At 52.4% G+C, this 17,588-nt stretch overlaps 1 protein-coding gene across 2 annotated transcripts in view; it reads left to right on the top strand.

The window, feature by feature from the left end:
* The window catches only part of LBR (lamin B receptor), a 183,249-nt gene that overhangs the window by 116,882 nt on the left and 48,779 nt on the right, over positions 1-17,588 (top strand). For both annotated transcript variants that reach the window (XM_075339083.1, XM_075339084.1), the window contains exons 7-8: positions 5,152-5,206; positions 5,411-5,605. In XM_075339083.1, the coding sequence (XP_075195198.1) occupies positions 5,152-5,206; positions 5,411-5,605 (250 nt within the window). The remainder of the gene's footprint in view (positions 1-5,151; positions 5,207-5,410; positions 5,606-17,588) is intronic.

Here is a 17,588-nt window from a genome sequence, read left to right as displayed (position 1 = left end):
TGGTTAAGGGAATGGAAGGCAGATTCTGCTTCCAAAAAGTGTTTAACCAGTTTGCCATTATCTGGTGTCAGACTGTTTGGTGAGCGATTGGATGAAATCATTAAACAGTCCAAGGGTAAGGATTCTTCCTTACACCAGCCCAGATCAAACAAAACCCAACAGAGGAAAGGACAGTCGAGGTTTCGATCCTTTCCAGGCTCGGGCAGGTCCCAGTTTTCTTCGTCCATAAGGACTCAAAAGGCTCAGAGGGGCTCAGATTCCTGGCGGGCTCAATCACGCCCAAAGAAGGCAGCCGGAGGAACCGCTACCAAGGCGGTTTCCTCATGACTTTCAGCCCTCTCTCTCCGCATCCGCGGTCGGTGGCAGACTCTCCCGCTTTGGCGACATTTAGCTGCCACAGGTCAAAAACCGGTGGGTGAGAGACATTTTGTCTCACGTGTACAGGATAGAGTTCTGTTCTCGTCCTCCGGCTCGATTCTTCAGAACTTCCCCACCTCCCGACCGAGCCGATGCTCTTCTGCAGGCAGAAGGAGTGGTAATCCCTGTTCCTCTGCAGGAACAAGGTCACGGTTTTTACTCCAATCTGGTTGTGGTGCCAAAAAAGGACGGCTCTTTCCGTTCCTTTCTGGACCTATAACTGCTCAACACATGAAAACCAGGCGGTTCCGGATGGAATCCCTCCGCTCCGTCATTGCCTCAATGTCTCAAGGAGATTTCCTAGCATCAATAGACATCAGGATGCTTATCTCCACGTGCCGATTGCTCCAGAGCACCAGTGTTTGCTACGATTCGTTATAGAAGACGAGCATCTTCAGTTCGTAGCCCTGCCCTTCGGTCTGGCGACAGCCCCACGGGTTTTCACCAAGGTCATGGCAGCAGTGGTAGCAGTCCTGCACTCTCAGGGTCACTCTGTGATCCCTTACTTGGACGATCTACTTGTCAAGGCACCCTCTCAAGAGGCATGCCAACACAGCCTGAACGTTGCGCTGGAGACTCTCCAGAGTTTCGGGTGCATCATCAACTTTTCAAAGTTAATTCTGACCCCGACCCAATCGCTGAGATATCTTGGCATGGAGTTTCATACTCTCTTAGCGATAGTGAAGCTTCCGCTGGACAAACAGCGTTCACTACAGACGGGGGTGCAGTCTCTCCTTCAAGGCCAGTCACACCCCTTAAGACGCCTCATGCACTTCTTAGCGAAGATGGTAGCAGCAATGGAGGCAGTCCCTTTCGCGCAGTTTCATCTGCGTCCACTGCAATGGGACATTCTCCGCCAATGGGATGGGAAGTCGACATTCCCTAGACAGGAACGTCTCCCTTTCTCAGACGGTCAAGGACTCTCTTCAGTGGTGACTTCTTCCCACCTCATTGTCAAAAGGAAAGTCCTTCCTACCCCCATCCTGGGCGGTGGTCACGACAGACGCGAGTCTGTCAGGGTGGGGAGCAGTCTTTCTCCACCACAGGGCGCAGGGTACGTGGACTCAGCAAGAGTCCACCCTTCAGATCAATGTTCTGGAAATCTGGGCAGTGTATCTTGCCCTGCAACCCTTCCAGCAGTGGCTGGAAGGCAAACGGATCCGAATTCAGTCGGACAACTCCACAGCGGTGGCATACATCAACCACCAAGGCGGAACACGCAGTCGGCAAGCCTCCCAGGCAGTCCGGCGGATTCGGATGTGGGTGGAAGACAGAGCATCCACCATATCCGCAGTTCACATCCCGGGCGTAGAAAACTGGGAAGCAGACTACTTCAGTCGCCAGGGTATGGACGCAGGGGAATGGTCTCTGCACCCGGACGTGTTTCAGGAAATCTGTAGCCGCTGGGGGATGCCGGACGTCGACCTAATGGCGTCTCGGCACAACAACAAGGTCCCGATTTTCATGGCGCGGTCTCACGATCAAAGAGCTCTGGCGGCAGGCGCCTTAGTTCAGGATGGGTCGCAGTTCCAGCTACCCTATGTGTTTCCCCCTCTGGCACTGTTGCCCAGAGTGCTACGCAAGATCAGCTCCGATTGCCGCCGCGCCATCCTCGTCGCCCCAGACTGGCCGAGGAGGTCGTGGTACCCGGATCTGTGGCATCTCACGGTCGGCCAACCGTGGGCACTACCAGACCGGCCACACTTACTGTCCCAAGGGCCGTTTTTTCTGTCTGAATTTTACGGCCCTGAACCTGACTGTGTGGCCATTGAGTCCTGGATCCTAGCGTCTTCAGGATTATCTCAAGACGTCATTGCCACCATGAGACGGGCTAGGAAGCCGACGTCTGCCAAGATCTACCACAGGACGTGGAAGATATTCTTATCTTAGTGCTCTGCTCAGGGAGTGTCTCCCTGGCCATTTGCATTGCCTACTTTTCTTTCCTTCCTGCTCTGGTTTGGAAAAAGGTTTGTCGCTCGGCTCCCTTAAAGGACAAGTCCCAGCGCTGTCTGTATTCTTTCAGAGCATACAAGATAAGGCAGAAAAGGGGTTAATGCTGCGCATCAGCCAAATGAAGACGTATAATGTTGATGAAGATGAGTATTCTTTTATTTCATGGGTCTACGCGTTTCAAGGTGACAACCTCTTCCTCAGGACCAATGCATCAACAACAAGTGACTTGTTGTTGATGCATTGGTCCTGAGGAAGAGGTTGTCACCTTGAAACGCGTAGACCCATGAAATAAAAGAATACTCATCTTCATCAACATTATACGTCTTCATTTGGCTGATGCGCAGCATTAACCCCTTTTCTGCCTTATCTTGTATGCTCATCCACGTGGGGCTGCAGCAGACGCCATTATCTCATGCGCACTAGTGGTTGTGACTGTCACAACTGATCCAGGTGAGTGTATATTTTCCAGGTATACCCCACTGATCACTTTGGTGTTACACTATCAGCGCTCCTTATTTTCAGATCTATATGTATTCTTTCAGAAGCGCCTAGCACGACTTCCTCAGGTACGCACGTTCCTGCAGGGGGTTTGTCACATTGTCCCTCCGTACAAGAGGCCGTCAGACCCATGGGATCTGAACAGGGTACTAATTGCTCTCCAGAAGCCGTCCTTCGAGCCTCTGAGGGATGTTTCACTTTCTCGACTTTCACAGAAAGTGGCCTTTCTGGTAGCGGTCACATCTCTTCGGAGAGTGTCCGAACTAGCAGCGCGGTCAGCCAAAGCTCCCTTCCTGGTGTTTCACCAAGACAAGGTAGTGCTGCGCCTGATTCCGGAGTTCTCCCTAAGGTGGTATCCCCCTTTCTTCTCAATCAGGATATCTCCTTACCTTCCTTTTGTCCTCATCCAGTTCATCGATATGAAATGGATTTGCATTTGTTGGATCTGGTGAGAGCACTCAGAATCTACATTTCCCGCACGGCGCCCCTGCGCCGCTCGGATGCGCTCTTTGTACTTGACTCTGGTCAGCGTAAAGGGTCGCAGGCTTCCAAATCCACCCTGGCTCGATGGATCAAGGAACCAATTCTTGAAGCCTACCGTTCTGCTGGGCTTCCGGTTCCATCAGGGCTGAAGGCCCATTCTACCAGAGCCGTGGGTGCGTCCTGGGCATTACGGCACCAGGCTACGGCTCAGCAGGTGTGCCAGGAAGCTACCTGGTCGAGTCTGCACACTTTCCCAAGCATTATCAGGTGCATACCTACGCTTAGGCGGATGCCAGCCTAGGTAGAAGAGTCCTGCAGGCGGCGGTTGCCTCCATGTAGGGAAGGGCTGTTTTACGGCCCTAACTTGAGGTATTAATTTACCCACCCAGGGACTGCTTTTGGACGTCCCAATCGTCTGGGTCTCCCAATGGAGCGCCGAAGAAGAAGGGAATTTTGTTACTTACCGTAAATTCCTTTTCTTCTAGCTCCAATTGGGAGACCCAGCACCCGCCCTGTTTCCTTCGGGATTTTTGGTTTTTTCGGGTACACATGTTGTTCATGTTGAATGGTTTCAGTTCTCCGATGTTCCTTCGGATTGAATTTGTTTAACCAGTTATTGGCTTTCCTCCTTCTTGCTTTTGCACTAAAACTGAGGAGCCCGTGATCCCACGGGGGGTGTATATGCAGAAGGGGAGGGGCCTTACACTTTTTAGTGTAATACTTTGTGTGGCCTCCGGAGGCAGTAGCTATATACACCCCAATCGTCTGGGTCTCCCAATTGGAGCTAGAAGAAAAGGAATTTACGGTAAGTAACAAAATTCCCTTCTTGTGTGGCCTCCGGAGGCAGTAGCTATACACCCAATTGTCTGGGTCTCCCAATAGGAGCTAGAAGAAAAGGAATTTACGGTAAGTAAACAAAATTCCCTTCATTCCTGCCCCTGTTGCACCTGTCAATCAAATAGCAGTGCATTGCTGGAACTTTACTTGCACATATCTCTGAAATAAAACTTCCAATCTCAGAACAAAATGTATGGTGAGATTCAGCCTCCTAGAGCCAGTATAGCACTGGCTTTACTTTATATATGAAATTCCTGCTGGTTGGTTCCCTTTAAAGGGAACCTGTCACCAGATTTGGTGACTATAAGCTGCGGTAACCACCAGTGGGCTCTTATATACAGCATTCTAACATGAGGTCCTGCGCAGGTGCACTACAATACTTTGATCTGTCCTGCTCAGGGCAGATCAAAGAGCACCTGCGCTGGACCTCAATGCCGGTGCATGTGCATGATGTAGGACGCGTCATGCACCCTAGCTTCAGAAGAAGGAAGACAAAGATGGCCGAAAGAGGAGGCGCCGTACCCAGAGAACGGAGACGCCCATTTGACCATATCTGCACCGTACCGACCGTTTTAGGTGAGTATTATAAAGTGATTTTTACGTTGTACACAGCGGCCTGGGCTCTTATATACAGCATGCTAGATTGCTGTATATAAGAGCCCACTGGTGGTGGCCGCAGCTTATAGGGCAAAAAACTGGTGACAGTTTCCCTTTTAAGGTTTTAAAACTATGCAAAGTAAAGACATGAATCTTCTGCTATTTTTTCTCCTATCGTTGCATCATTCAGTTTGATTATACTGCAGAATAATAAAAAACAATGATTCTTCATTCTAGAATTTAAAAAAAAAAAATAAATAAATAATATATATATATATATATATATATATATATATATATATATATATATATATATAATATGCATATATATATATACACATATGCATATGTTTTTTATTTCTATAGATTTCCAATGGTGTTCCGCTTGCAAATGGGAGGAGGCTGCAGTACAGGAGCAACGGTATGTTTATTTTTACTTTATAATAGTTTAGTTTTCATTTTTCGGGAATATTTTAATTAATGAAACCCACACTGTATAGTTGGCTGCTTCATAATCAAGGCCGGTGTTTGCACCTCTCAGAAATGAGGCCGGTGTTTGCATTTCTTGTCTATTTTATCCAAATGAAATGTAAGATGATTGTGCATTACTTTTCTCTTCTTCCAGGACTGTTCTCACTGATCTTTGTTGGAGTCCTGGTAGCTGGGCTGATATACCAGAGAATAAGCCTCCTTTACGTGTATAAACACCTTCATCAGTTTGCCGCCTCGGCCACTCTCCTCGCTCTGATTTTAAGTGTGTTTGTCATCACTCGCTCAAGAAGAGCCGCGCAGGAAGACCTTTGTGCGGCAGGGAAATCCGGTAGGTATTCGCCACTTGATCAAACCCATTTTCTGCTGATCTTCCCCAGTGCCTGTTTTAACAGGACTTTGCCCCCCCCCCCCACCCCCGTCCTGCACAGTTACCTCTATAAGCATCTTTAAGAAATTCTGTAAATATTCCTTCCATCAAAGTGAAAGTAAATGTATTGATTTGTATAATGTAATATTTGGTTTTAGAATTTCATTTTTTTATTTTATTTTTTTTCTTTGTCGCTCTATTGGGAGACCCAGACAATTGGGTGTATAGGCTATGCCTCCGGAGGCCGCACAAAGTATTACACTCAAAAGTGTTAAGCCCCTCCCCTTCTGCCTATACACCCCCCGTGCTCCCACGGGCTCCTCAGTTTTTTGCTTTGTGCGAAGGAGGTCAGACACGCACAGCACAGCTCCACAGATTAGTCAGCAGCAGCTGCTGACTGTGTCGGTTGGAAGAAAAGTGGGCCCATATAGGGCCCCCAGCATGCTCCCTTCTCACCCCACTCTTGTCGGCGGTGTTGTTAAGGTTGAGGTATCCATTGCGGGTACAGAGGCTGGAGCCCACATGCTGCTTTCCTTCCCCATCCCCCTCAGGGCTCTGGGTGAAGTGGGATCCTATCGGTCTCCAGGCACTGAGACCGTGCTTCATCCACAACTCCTGTGGAGACTGCTGGATAGGAGCCGGGGTACCGTTCAGGGACATGGCCCTGCTACGTGAAGGTACTCTGTATCCCTGTGGGGACCGCGCACGGCAACACCTCAGCTTTGCTGGGTGTGCTAGTGCACCGGGGGACCGGGTTAAACTGTGCCATTACACACTCAGCGTCGCTGAGTGTGTTTATATGTAGGGGCTACCGCGCTAACCGCCGCTGCCATGGGAAACTGCGGCGCGGCTGGGACTTGTAGTTCGCCGGGGACTTCGGCGTTGGCTGCGCTTTTACGGCGGCCACGCTTATACTCGAGTCCCCGGCTTGGCTTGCGGCCTAGTTTCCCTTTCTCCCGCCCTCAGCCCTGACAGGCAGGGGAAGGGCGGGACGCTGCACGGAAGAGCAGCACTGAGGGCTGGAGTATGATTTCCATACTCCACCCCCCTCACTGTGCACAGTGTGAGCACCTCGGCTACGCCCACGGCTCCCTCCTCTCGTCAGGACGCCGCAGCCATTTCCTGTCAGCTCCTACGACGCTGCAGAGAGGGACAAACCCTGAGAGACCCAGACACGGTCTCTGGTGGCCTCATAACCGCTTTAGGCGGCTGGTAAGCAGCACCTGTGGTGCTAGCCTCATGGTGCTGTAGTGTACTGATACATTATTTGTTTTTAGTATATATTTCTTCGGCGCTCCATTGGGAGACCCAGACGATTGGGTGTATAGCACTGCCTCCGGAGGCCACACAAAGCAATTACACTAAAAAGTGTAAGGCCCCTCCCCTTCTGGCTATACACCCCCAGTGGGATCACTGGCTCACCAGTTTTCTGCTTTGTGCGAAGGAGGTCAGACATCCACGCATAGCTCCACTGTTTAGTCAGCAGTAGCTGCTGACTCTATCGGATGGAAGAAAAGAGGGCCCATATAGGGCCCCCAGCATGCTCCCTTCTCACCCCACTTGCGGTTTGTAAGGTTGAGGTACCCATTGCGGGTACGGAGGCTGGAGCCCACATGCTGCTTTCCTTCCTCATCCCCCTGAGGGGCTCTGTGGAAGTGGGATCTTACCGGCCCCCAAACCCTGAGGCCGAGCTCCATCCACAGACCCAGAGACCCTGCTGGAGGAGCTGAGTACAGTCAGGGACAAGGCCCTGCAACGTTCAGGTACTCTGTGTCCCCGCACAGACAGGCCACGCACACTCCAGGCTTGCTGGGTGTGCTAGTGCGCCGGGGGCACTAGCGCTGCGCGCTTGGGTTAGAGTCACTGCAGCGTAGCTGAGTGATTTTATGTCTTGGGAACTACCGCGCCGGCCGCTCCGGGAAGAGTCCTGCAGGCGGCAGTTGCCTCCCCGTAGGGGAGGGCTGTCTTTGCAGCTCTAACATGAGGTATTTCTTTACCCACCCAGGGACAGCTTTTGGACGTCCCAATCGTCTGGGTCTCCCAATGGAGCGCCGAAGAAGAAGGGAATTTTGTTACTTACCGTAAATTCCTTTTCTTCTAGCTCCTATTGGGAGACCCAGCACCCGCCCTGTTGTCCTTCGGGATTTTTGGTTGTTTTTCGGGTACACATGTTGTTCATGTTGAATGGTTTTCAGTTCTCCGACGTATCTTCGGAGTGAATTTGTTTAAACCAGTTATTGGCTTTCCTCCTTCTTGCTTTTGCACTAAAACTGGTGAGCCAGTGATCCCACTGGGGGTGTATAGCCAGAAGGGGAGGGGCCTTACACTTTTTAGTGTAATTGCTTTGTGTGGCCTCCGGAGGCAGTGCTATACACCCAATCGTCTGGGTCTCCCAATAGGAGCTAGAAGAAAAGGAATTTACGGTAAGTAACAAAATTCCCTTCTTTACACTGTATGAGCACAGTTCATTCTGGCTATATACCCTAGTGTGTTACTCAGGGAAAACAATAGCATGGCGCCCACAAAAGGCAGGGGTGCCAAAAACACAGGCTTATTATGCTGCCTGCGTCGCTTGTACGACCCAACTGCCGGCAGGTTCCATTGACCCTCATTGTGTGCAATGTTCGGCCCCTGTGTCACTTCTTCAGCCAGGGCCTCTGCTAAGAGGGACCCAGGGGGAGCCACCTGTTGACACTGTCCTAGTGACGGGGACGGAGTTTGCAAAACTCTCTGAGACTATGGCTAAGATACTAGAAGCCTTGCAGTCCAGGCCGGTATCTCAGCAAAGGGACTCTGTTGAATCATTGTTCCCTGACCCCCTCAGTTGGACCAACAATGTCCTCCCGGGGTATCTCATACATCCCAGGCTGAGGGTTCTGACTTAGACCCCAGCCCCAGACCGACTAAGCGGGCTCGCTTAGAATTTCCCTCGACATCATATTGTTCAGGGTCTCAGCGGGGGGAATCTCTGGTTGATAATGCGGAGACAGCTGATCAGGATTCTGATCCTGAGGGCGCTCTCAATCTTAATACTCCAGACGGGGACGCCATACTGAACGTTCTTATTGCGTCCATCGATCAAATGCTGGATATTTCTCCCTCAGCTCCTCCGGCGGAGGAGTCAGCTTCTCTTACACCGAGTATGTTTCTAGACCACTCTGATTTCAGAGAGGCAGTCCAGAATCATCATGCTTGTCCAGATAAGCGTTTTTTCTAAGCGCCTTAAGGATACACGTTATCCTTTTCCCACTGACGTGGTTAAAGGTTGGACTCAGTGTCCCAAAGTGGATCCTCCAATCTCCAGACTGGCGGCTACATCCATACTTGCAGTGGACGAGGGGGCCTCGCTCAAGGATGCCACTGACAGACAGATGGAGCTCTGGTTGAAATCCATCTATGAAGCTATCGGAGCTTCTTTTGCCCCAGCATTCGCAGCTGTATGGGCGCTACAAGCTATCTCAGCAGGTCAAGCACAAATTGAAGCAGCCACATGCACAGCCGCGCCACAAGTGGCATCCATTACCACCCAGACCTCGGCAATTGCGTCTTACGCTATTATTGCTGTCCTGGACTCTGCGAGCCGTACGGCGGTCGCGGCCGCCAATTCGGTGGTACTCCGCAGGGCCTTGTGGCTACGGGAATGGAAGGCAGATTCTGCTTCCAAAAAAGCGCTTAACCAGTTTGCCAATTTCTGGCGACAGGCTGTTTGGCGAGCGTCTGGATGAAATCATCAAACAATCCAAGGGAAAGGATACATCCTTACCCCAGTCCAAACAGGACATACCCAACGGAGGAGAGGGCAGTCGAGGTTTCGGCCCTTTCAGGGCGCGGGCAGGTCCCAATTCTCCTCGTCCAAAAGGTCTCAGAAAGTACAAAGGAACTCTGATGCATGGCGGTCTAAGTCACGTCCTTAAAAGGCCACCGGAGGCGCCGCTAACAAAGCGGCTTCCTCATGACTTTCGACCTCCTCTAGTAGCATCCTCGGTCGGTGGCAGGCTTTCCCGCTTTTGCGACACCTGGCTGCCACAAATAAAAGACCGCTGGGTGAGAGACATTCTGTCTCACGGTTACAAGATAGAGTTCACCTCTCGTCCCCCGACTCGATTCTTCAGGTCATCCCCGCCTCACTAGCGAGCCGAGGCTCTTCTGCAGGCGCTGCGCACTCTGAAGGCAGAAGGAGTGGTGATCCCGGTTCCTCTTCAGCAACTGAGCCACGGTTTTTACTCCAACTTGTTTGTGGTCCCAAAGGAGGACGGGTCTTTCCGCCCGGTCCTGGACCTGAAACTGCTCAACAAACATGTAAAAACCAGACGGTTCAGGATGGAATCCCCCCGCTCCGTCATCGCCTCAATGTCCCAAGGAGATTTCCTTGCGTCGATCGATATCAAAGATGCTTATCTCCACGTACCGATTGCTCCAGAGCACCAGCGCTTCTTGCGCTTCGCCATAGGAAATGAACACCTGCAATTCGTGGCACGGCCGTTCGGCCTGGCAACAGCTCCACGGGTTTTTACCAAGGTTATGGCTACTGTAGTAGCGGTCCTCCACTCTCAGGGTCACTCGGTGATCCCGTACTTGGATACTGATCAAGGCACCCTCTCAAGAGGCATGCCAACGCAGCCTCGACGCTTCCCTGGAGACTCTCCAGGGTGTCGGGTGGATCATCTATTTCTTTTTCGCTCTATTGGGAGACCCAGACAATTGGGTGTATAGGCTATGCCTCCGGAGGCCGCACAAAGTACTACACTTAAAAGTGTTAGGCCCCTCCCCTTCTGCCAATACACCCCCCGTGCTCCCACGGGCTGCTCAGTTTTTTGCTTTGTGCGAAGGAGGTCAGACACGCACAGCACAGCTACACAGATTAGTCAGCAGCAGCTGCTGACTAGGTCGGATGGAAGAAAAGTGGGCCCATATAGGGCCCCCAGCATGCTCCCTTCTCACCCCACTTTTGTCGGCGGTGTTGTTAAGGTTGAGGTATCCATTGCGGGTACGGCGGCTGGAGCGCACATGCTGTTTTTCCTTCCCCATCCCCCTTAGGGCTCTGGGTGAAGTGGGATCTTATCGGTCTCCAGGCACTGAGACCGGGCTTCATCCACAACTCCTGTGGAGCCTGATGGATAGGAGCCGATACCGTTCAGGGACATGGCCCTGCATCTTAAAGGTACTCTGTATCCCTATGGGGACCGCGCACGGCATCACCTCAGCTTTGCTGGGTGTGCTAGTGCACCGGGGACCGCGGCGCTGACCGGGTCTATATGTGCCATTACACACTCAGCGTCGCTGAGTGTGTTTATATGTAAGGGCTACCGCACTGACCGCCGTTGCCACGGGACACTGCGGCGCGGCTGGGACTTGTAGTTCGCCGGGGACTTTCTTTTTTTTTTTTTTTTGTTTTTATAAAACTTTATTGCTAATACTGATGACACAGAGAAGCCCTCCCGTGCACACGGATAATGTTCCATTGTTTCGGGCTGATGCCTATAGCAGGATTCCTGCTTTCTTCTCGAGTCCATGTTGTGCACCTCCCTGCCCCGAGACAAAACAGATGCTAAGCATCCCAACCATGGCAGCAATGTGCACAGCAATGCGACACACCCGCCGTGTGCAGGGGCCGCAGAAATAAATTTTTTTTTTTTTCACCAGCTTGGATTCAAACCAGCAACTTTCAAACTAGTGTCCAGCAGCCTCCTAGCCTTTCTAGCTGCTCTAAGCTGTTAAGCCACTAGGATTGATGATTCGCCGGGGACTTTCACGCGACCGCGCTTTTACGGCGGCCGCGTTTATTACTACAGTCCCCGGCTTCATTGCGGCCTAGTTTTCCTTTTTTTTCTCCCGCCCTCAGCCCTGACAGGCAGGGGAAGGGCGGGACGCTGCACGGAGCGAGCAGCAATGAGGGCTGGAGTATGATTTACATGCTCCACTCCCCTCACTGTACACAGTATGAGCGCCCGTTTCGCGCTCTTTCTAGGCCACGCCCACAGCTTCCTCAGCTCGTCAGGACGCCGCAGCCATTCCTGTCAGCTCCACCGACGCTGCAGAGAGGGACATATTCATGGGAGACCCAGACACGGTCTCTGGTGGCCTCACAACCGCTTAGGCGGCTGGTAAACAGCACATGTGGTGCTAGCCCCATGGTGCTGTATTGTATGGGTACATTATTTGTGTACTGTATATAATTTACACTGTATGAGCACAGTTCTTTCTGGCTATATACCCTATTGTGTTACTCAGGGAAAACTATAGCATGGCGCCCATAAAAGGCAGGGGTGCCAAAACACAGGCTTATTATGTTGCCTGCGCCGCATGTAAGACCCAGCTACAGGCAGGTTCCACTGACCCTCATTGTGTACAGTGTTCGACCCCTGTGACACTTCCTCAGCCGGATCCTCTGCTAAGAGGGGCCCAGGGGGAGCCACCTGTTGACACTGTCCAGGTGACGGGGACTGAGTTTGCAGCCTTTAAGGATCAACTCTCTGAGACTATGGCTAAGATACTAGAAGCCTTGCAGTCCAGACCGGTATCTCAGCAAAGGGACTCTGTTGAATCATTGTTCCCTGACCCCCCTCATTTGGACCAACAATGTCCTCACGGGGTATCTCATACATCCCAGACGGAGGGTTCGGACTTAGAACCTAGCCCCAGATCGTCTAAGCGAGCCCGCTTAGAATTTCCCTCGACATCATATTGTTTAGGGTCTCAGCGGGGGGATTCTCTGGTTGATGATGCGGAAACAGCTGATCAGGATTCTGATCCTGGGAGCGCTCTCAATCTTAATTCTCCAGACGGGGACGCCATAGTGAATGATCTTTTCTTCGGCGCTCCATTGGGAGACCCAGACGATTGGGTGTATAGCTACTGCCTCCGGAGGCCACACAAAGCATTACACTAAAAAGTGTAAGGCCCCTCCCCTTCTGGCTATACACCCCCCGTGGGATCACGGGCTGATCAGTTTTCTGCTTTGTGCGAAGGAGGTCAGACATCCACGCATAGCTCCACTGTTTAGTCAGCAGCAGCTGCTGACTATGTCGGATGGAAGAAAAGTGGGCCCATATGGGGTCCCCAGCATGCTCCCTTCTTACCCCACTTGCGGTTTGTAAGGTTGAGGTACCCATTGCGGGTACGGAGGCTGGAGCCCACATGCTGTTTTCCTTCCCCATCCCCCCTCAGGGCTCTGGGTGAAGTGGGATCTTACAGGTCTCCAGGCACTGAGACCGGGCTCCATCCACAGACCCAGAGAACCTGCTGGATATGGAGCTGAGTATCGTCAGGGACAGGCCCTGCTACATTAAGGTACTCTGTGTCCCCGGGCAAGCGCGCACACACACACCAGCATTGCTGGGAGTGTTAGTGCGCCGGGGGCAACAGCGCGGAGCGCTCGTGCTATTATTCACTACAGCTTTGCTGAGTGACTTTATGTATTGGGAACTGCCGCGCCGGCCGCTGCTGGGTGTTTTTTACATTGTGGCGCGGCTGGGACTTGTGGTGCGCCGGGGACTTCCGCGCTGGCCGTGCACATGGACGGCCGCGCTTATTACTCGAGTCCCCGGCTTTGCGGCCTAGTTTTCGTTTCGTTCCCGCCTCCAGCCCTGCCAGTCAGGGGAGAGGCGGGATGCTGTACAGACAGTCAGCGCCGAGGGCTGGAGTCTGCTTTGCATTCTCCAGCCCCCTTCACTGGACACAGTGGGACGCCAGTTTCCCGCTCTTGTCTGGGGCACGCCCACGGCCCGCCCCTCGTCACACGAGCTGGAGAAGGACGCCGGCAGCCATTCCTGCAGTCCGAGCTGGGGAACGGAGACATGCTCTGGGCATCCAGTCACAGGGCTCTGGCGACCACACATCCGCGTTATAGGCGGGCGGTAAGCAGCACCTGAAGTGCTGACCCCACTAAATACCGAAGTGTCCATTTGTATTTTATGCCTGTATGCTATACACTGCACTGTAGGTCGCTATCTTTGGCTATATGACCTCCTAGATGGCGAGATAACAGCAGCAAAAACGCAAGGGTGCTAAGGCACAGGTTTTCTAGGCTGCTTGTATTACATGTGCTGAAGTGTTCATTTGTACTTATGCTGGTATGCTATACACTGCACTGTACGGTCGCTACTCTTGGCTATATTCTCCTAGAGGGCTGGACAACAGCAGCAAAAAAGCAAGGGTGCTAAGGCACAGGCTTTATAGGCTGCTTGTACTGCATGTGCTGAAGTGTTCATTTGTATATATGCTTGTATGCTATACATTGCACTGTACGGTCGCTACTCTTGGCTATATTCTCCTAGAGGGCTGGACAACAGCAGCAAAAAAGCAAGGGTGCTAAGGCACAGGTTTTCTAGGCTGCTTGTATTGCATGTGCTGAAGTGTTCATTTGTACTTATGCTTGTATGCTATACATTGCACTGTACGGTCGCTATTCTCGGCTATATGCTCCTAGATGGCTGGACAACAGCAACAAAAAAGCAAGGGTGCCAAGGCACAGGCTTTCTATGCTGCTTGTATTGCATGTGCTGAAGTGTTTATGCTTGTATGCTATACATTGCATAGATGGTTAGAATACAGCAGCAAAAAAGCAACACAGGCTTTCTATGCTGTTTTTCCTGCATGTGATACTGTTCCACCGGCAGGTTCCACTGACCCCCATTGTGTGCAATGCTCCCCTGTAGCACTTGGTCAGCCGGGGTCTCTACTAGAGGTGGCCAAAGGAACCACCTGTGAACCCTGTCCAGGGACAGGGACGGAGCTGCAGTTTCGGCTGATAGATTGTCATGGGATAGAGACTTTGCAGTCCAGACAGGCCATGGGCAATCTTGATTAATGCTCCCTGGCCACCCTCATTTGGAACATAATCAGTGCTCCGGGGGGGGTCCCAGGCATTCCAGGGTGAAGGCTCTGACACGGACGGCAGTCCCAGACAGCCTAAACTAGCTCGCTGGGTACGACACTCGGCTTCATCACTAGTCAGGGTCCCAGCGGGAGGACTCTCTGTATGATGAGGCAGACGTAGCTGATCAGGGCTTTGGTCCTGACACCGCTCTCAATCCGGATACACCGGATGGTGACGCCATAGTGAATGATCTTATAGCGTCCATCAATGGAATGTTGGATATTTCTCCCTCAGCTCCTCCGGTGGAGGAGTCAGCTTCACAGCAGGAGAAATCCTTTTTCAGTATCTCATGCGTAGATTGAGTACTTTTCTGGCCACGCTGACTTCAGAGAAGCAGTTCAGAAACACCACGCTTACCAGATCAGCGTTTTCTCCAAACGTATTAAGGATACACGTTATCCCTTCCCCCTGACGTGGTAAAGCGCTGGACCCAGGGTCCAAAGGTGGATCCCCCAATCTCCAGGCTTGCGGCTAGATCCATAGTTGCAGTGGAGATGGGACTTCACTTAAAGATGCCATTGACAGACAGATGGACCTCTGGTTGAAATCTGTCTGTGAAGCTATCAGCGTGTCGGTTGCTCCGGCATTCGCAGCCGTATGGGCACTCTAAGCTATTTCAGCTGGTCTTGCGCAGCTGGTCTTGAGCACATGTACATCTGTGCCGCAGCTGGTGTCCTTAACCTCGCAATGTCTGCATTGCGACTTACACTAGTAATGCTGTCCTGGGGGGACAGTCGAGGTTTCGGTCCTTCCCAGGCTCGGGCAGGTCCCAATTGTCCTCGTCCAAAAGGGCTCAAAAGGCTCAGAGGGGCTCAGATTCCGGCCGGGCTCAATCACGCCCAAGGAAGGCAGCAGGAGGAACCGCTACCAAGGCGGTCTCCTCATGACTTTCAGCTCTCTCTCTCCGCATCCGCGGTTGGTGGCAGACTCTCCCGCTTGGCGACATTTAGCTGCCACAGGTCACAGACCGGTGGGTGAGAGACATTGTGTCTCACGTGTACAGGATAGAGCTCTGTTCTCGTCCTCCGGCTCGATTCTTCAGAACTCCCCCCCCCCCCCCCCCCCCCCCACCGAGCCGATGCTCTTCTGCAGGCAGAAGGAGTGGTAATCCCTGTTCCTCGTCAGGAACAAGACACGGTTTTTTACTCCAATCTGATTGGGGTGCCAAAAAAGGGTGGCTCTTTCCGTTCCGTTCTGGAGCTAAAACTGCTCACCAAGCACGTGAAGGCCAGGCGGTTCCGGATGTAACCCTCCGCTCCGTCATTGCCTCAATGTCTCAAGGAGATTTCCTAGCATCAATAGACATCAGGATGCTTATCTCCACGTGCCGATTGCTCCAGAGCACCAGCGTTTGCTACGTTTCGTTATTGAAGACGAGCATCTTCAGTGCGTAGCCCTACCCTTCGGTCTGGCGACAGCCCTACGGGTTTTCACCAAGTTCAGGGCAGCAGTGGGAGCAGTCCTGCACTCTCAGGGTCACTCTGTGATCCTTACTGGGACGATCCACTTGTCAAGGCACCCTCTCAAGAGGAATGCCAACACAGCCTGAACGTGGCGCTGGAGACTCTCCAGAGTTTCGGGTGGATCATCAACTTTTCAAGGTTACATCGGGCACCGACCCAAGCGCTGACATATCTGGGCATGGAGTTTCACACTCCCTCAGCGATAGTGAAGCTTCCGCTGGACAAGCAGCGTTCACTACAGACGGGGGTGCAGTCTCTCCTTCAAGGCCAGTCACACCCCTTAAGACGCCTCATGCAGAGGCAGTCACTTTCGCGCAGTTTCATCTGCGTCCACTTCAATGGGACGTGCTTTGCCAATGGGTTGGGGAGTCGACGTCCCTAGACAGGAAAGTTTCCCTTCTCAGACGGTCAAGGACTCTCTTCAGAGGAGTCCATCCTTCAGATCAATGTTCTGGAAATCTGGGCAGTGTATCTTGCCCTGCAAGCCTTCCAGCAGTGGCTGGAAGGAAAACTGATCCGAATTCAGTCGGACAATTCCACAGCGGTGGCATACATCGCCCACCAAGGCGGAACACGCATCGCCAAGCCTACCAGGCAATCCGGCGGATTCTGATGTGGGTGGGGGACAGAGCATCCACCATATCCGCAGTTCACATCCCGGGCGTAGAAAATTGGGAAGCAGACTTCCTCAGTCGCCTGGGCATGGACGCAGGGGAATGGCCTCTGCACCCAGAATGGTGTCAGGAAATCTGTAGCCGCTGGGGGATGCCGGACGTCGACCTAATGGCGTCTCGGCACAACAACAAGGTCCCGATTTTCATGGCGCGGTCTCACGAGCAAAGAGCTCTGGCGGCAGGCGCCCTAGTTCAGGATTGGTCGCAGTTCCAGCTATCCTATGTGTTTCCACCTCTGGCACTGTTGCCCAGAGTGCTACGCAAGCTCAGCTCCGCTTGCCGCCGCGCCATCCTCGTCGTCCCAGACTGGCCGAGGAGGTCGTGGTTCCCGGATCTGTGGCATCTCACGGTCGGCCAACCGTGGGCACTCTCAGGCCGGCCAGACTTACTGTCCCAAGGGCCGTTTTTTCCACTGAATTCTACGGCCCTGATCCTGACTGTGTGGCCATCGAGTCCGAGATCCTAGCGTCTTCAGGATTATCTCAAGACGTCATTGCCACCATGAGACGGGCTAGGAAGCCGACGTCTGCCAAGATCTACCACAAGACGTGGAAGTTATTCTTATCTTGGTGCTCTGCTTAGGGAGTGTCTCCCTGGCCATTTGCATTGTCTCCTTTTTCCTCCCTTCCTGCATCTGGATTGGGAAAAGGTTTGTCGCTCGGCTCCCTTAAAGGACAAGTCGCAGCGCTGTCGGTATTCTTTCAGAAGCGCCTAGTACGACTTCCTCAGGTACGCACGTTCCTGCAGGGGGTTTGTCACATTGTCCCTCCGTACAAGAGGCCGTTAGACCCATGGGATCTGCACAGGGTATTAATTGCTCTCCAGGAGCCGCCCTTCGAGCCTCTGAGGGATGTTTTCACTTTCTCGACTTTCACAGAAAGTGGCTTTTCTGGTAGCGGTCACGTCTCTTCGGAGAGTGTCCGAACTAG

This window comes from Anomaloglossus baeobatrachus, chromosome 3 (genome assembly GCF_048569485.1).
Source record: "Anomaloglossus baeobatrachus isolate aAnoBae1 chromosome 3, aAnoBae1.hap1, whole genome shotgun sequence".
In the NCBI taxonomy this organism is placed as follows: domain Eukaryota; kingdom Metazoa; phylum Chordata; class Amphibia; order Anura; family Aromobatidae; genus Anomaloglossus; species Anomaloglossus baeobatrachus.
Note: the sequence above shows the minus strand (reverse complement) of the source record. Positions and strands in the feature narration are given on the sequence as shown.